This window comes from Chrysochloris asiatica, unplaced genomic scaffold (genome assembly GCF_000296735.1).
Source record: "Chrysochloris asiatica unplaced genomic scaffold, ChrAsi1.0 scaffold00638, whole genome shotgun sequence".
Taxonomy (NCBI): Eukaryota; Metazoa; Chordata; class Mammalia; order Afrosoricida; family Chrysochloridae; genus Chrysochloris; species Chrysochloris asiatica.
The window spans coordinates 198,802-199,960 of NW_006409156.1; the positions used below are offsets into that span (position 1 = coordinate 198,802).

The following is a 1,159-nucleotide window of genomic DNA, read 5'->3' on the forward strand; positions in this document are numbered from 1 at the left end:
GAGTATATAGTGACACAATAGATGACAGCCTAGGAAACCCTGTGGGGCAGTTCTACTCTGTTACATTGGGGGCACTATGAGTGGGAATTAGATCCACGACACCGAACAACAACATTTTAAAATGGTGCCCAAGGTGAGGTTAGCATCCCAGCGAATTTCAGCCATCCAACAGCGGAGCAACGCAAAACTAGACCCACCCTTTTCCCTCGCTCCCTGGGGAAGCGACTGAATAGTAGGTTTGATGAGAGAGATCGTGGAAGGTCAGAAAAAGAGGAGAGAACAAAAGTTTCAACTTTTTCATAACATGTCCACAACTGAAAAATTCAGAAGGATACTTCTTCCTACCATGACGGCATAGGGCTTCATTTCCCAGGCGTGGAGGTTGGTATTATCAATAATTATGGGGGATATGCCATTCCTCATTGCTTTTCTGGCTGCAACACAATGTTACATAACAACAGTGAGCAACATGCAACAATCAGAGAAGAGTGAGCGAGATCCACATTTTAGTTAGTTTTCTTGTCCTTGACCCAGGGCTTTAAGGCCGGCTAGTTCCAGGCCTGTTACCAACCATTTTCTCTCCTGGAATCTAAGGCAGGGGTTATGCTTAGCTTGAGGGGGGAGAGAGTAGAGGGTTTCCGATTCGGATCCTTCTATAGAACGTACACATTCCTCAGCAGCTACAATCTCTAATGACAACAGGGCTTCCCGGGAGTGTGGGAGGGAGCGTCACCTCTTTTCTGGTTCCATTTGTGAGCTTCCTCCAGGAAGTCAGGGTTGAACTCGTAGGTGCCATCTTCCCGGAAGAAAAAGTCATCTGTGCTGAGAATCAGGGCCCTGGGAAAGTCGTGCTGCAGCTGCCTGGCCAATGGAGAGACAAGATGGGCTGTGATTTAGGTCCGAGTGCAGACCCAACGCAGCATGGTCCCACCTCTAAGGTCTACAGCCACGGCCAAAGCCATCTCTAAGTCTACGCCCACGGCCAACCCCACCTCTAAGGTCTACACCCACAGCCAAAGCCATCTCTAAGTCTACACCCACGACCAAAGCCATCTCTAAGCCTACAGCCACAGCCAACCCCACCTCTAAGGTCTACAGCCACGGCCAACCCCACCTCTAAGGTCTACACCCACGGCCAACCCCACCTCTAAGGTCTACA

General features: G+C 49.9%; 1 protein-coding gene across 1 annotated transcript in view; it reads right to left on the reverse strand.

Moving 5' to 3' along the window:
* The window catches only part of N4BP2L1 (NEDD4 binding protein 2-like 1), a 23,162-nt gene that overhangs the window by 5,069 nt on the left and 16,934 nt on the right, over positions 1-1,159 (reverse strand). Inside the window, exons 2-3 of the mRNA XM_006877850.1 lie at positions 734-861; positions 346-434 (exon numbers count right to left, since the gene is read on the reverse strand). Coding sequence (XP_006877912.1) covers positions 346-434; positions 734-861 — 217 coding nt within the window. The remainder of the gene's footprint in view (positions 1-345; positions 435-733; positions 862-1,159) is intronic.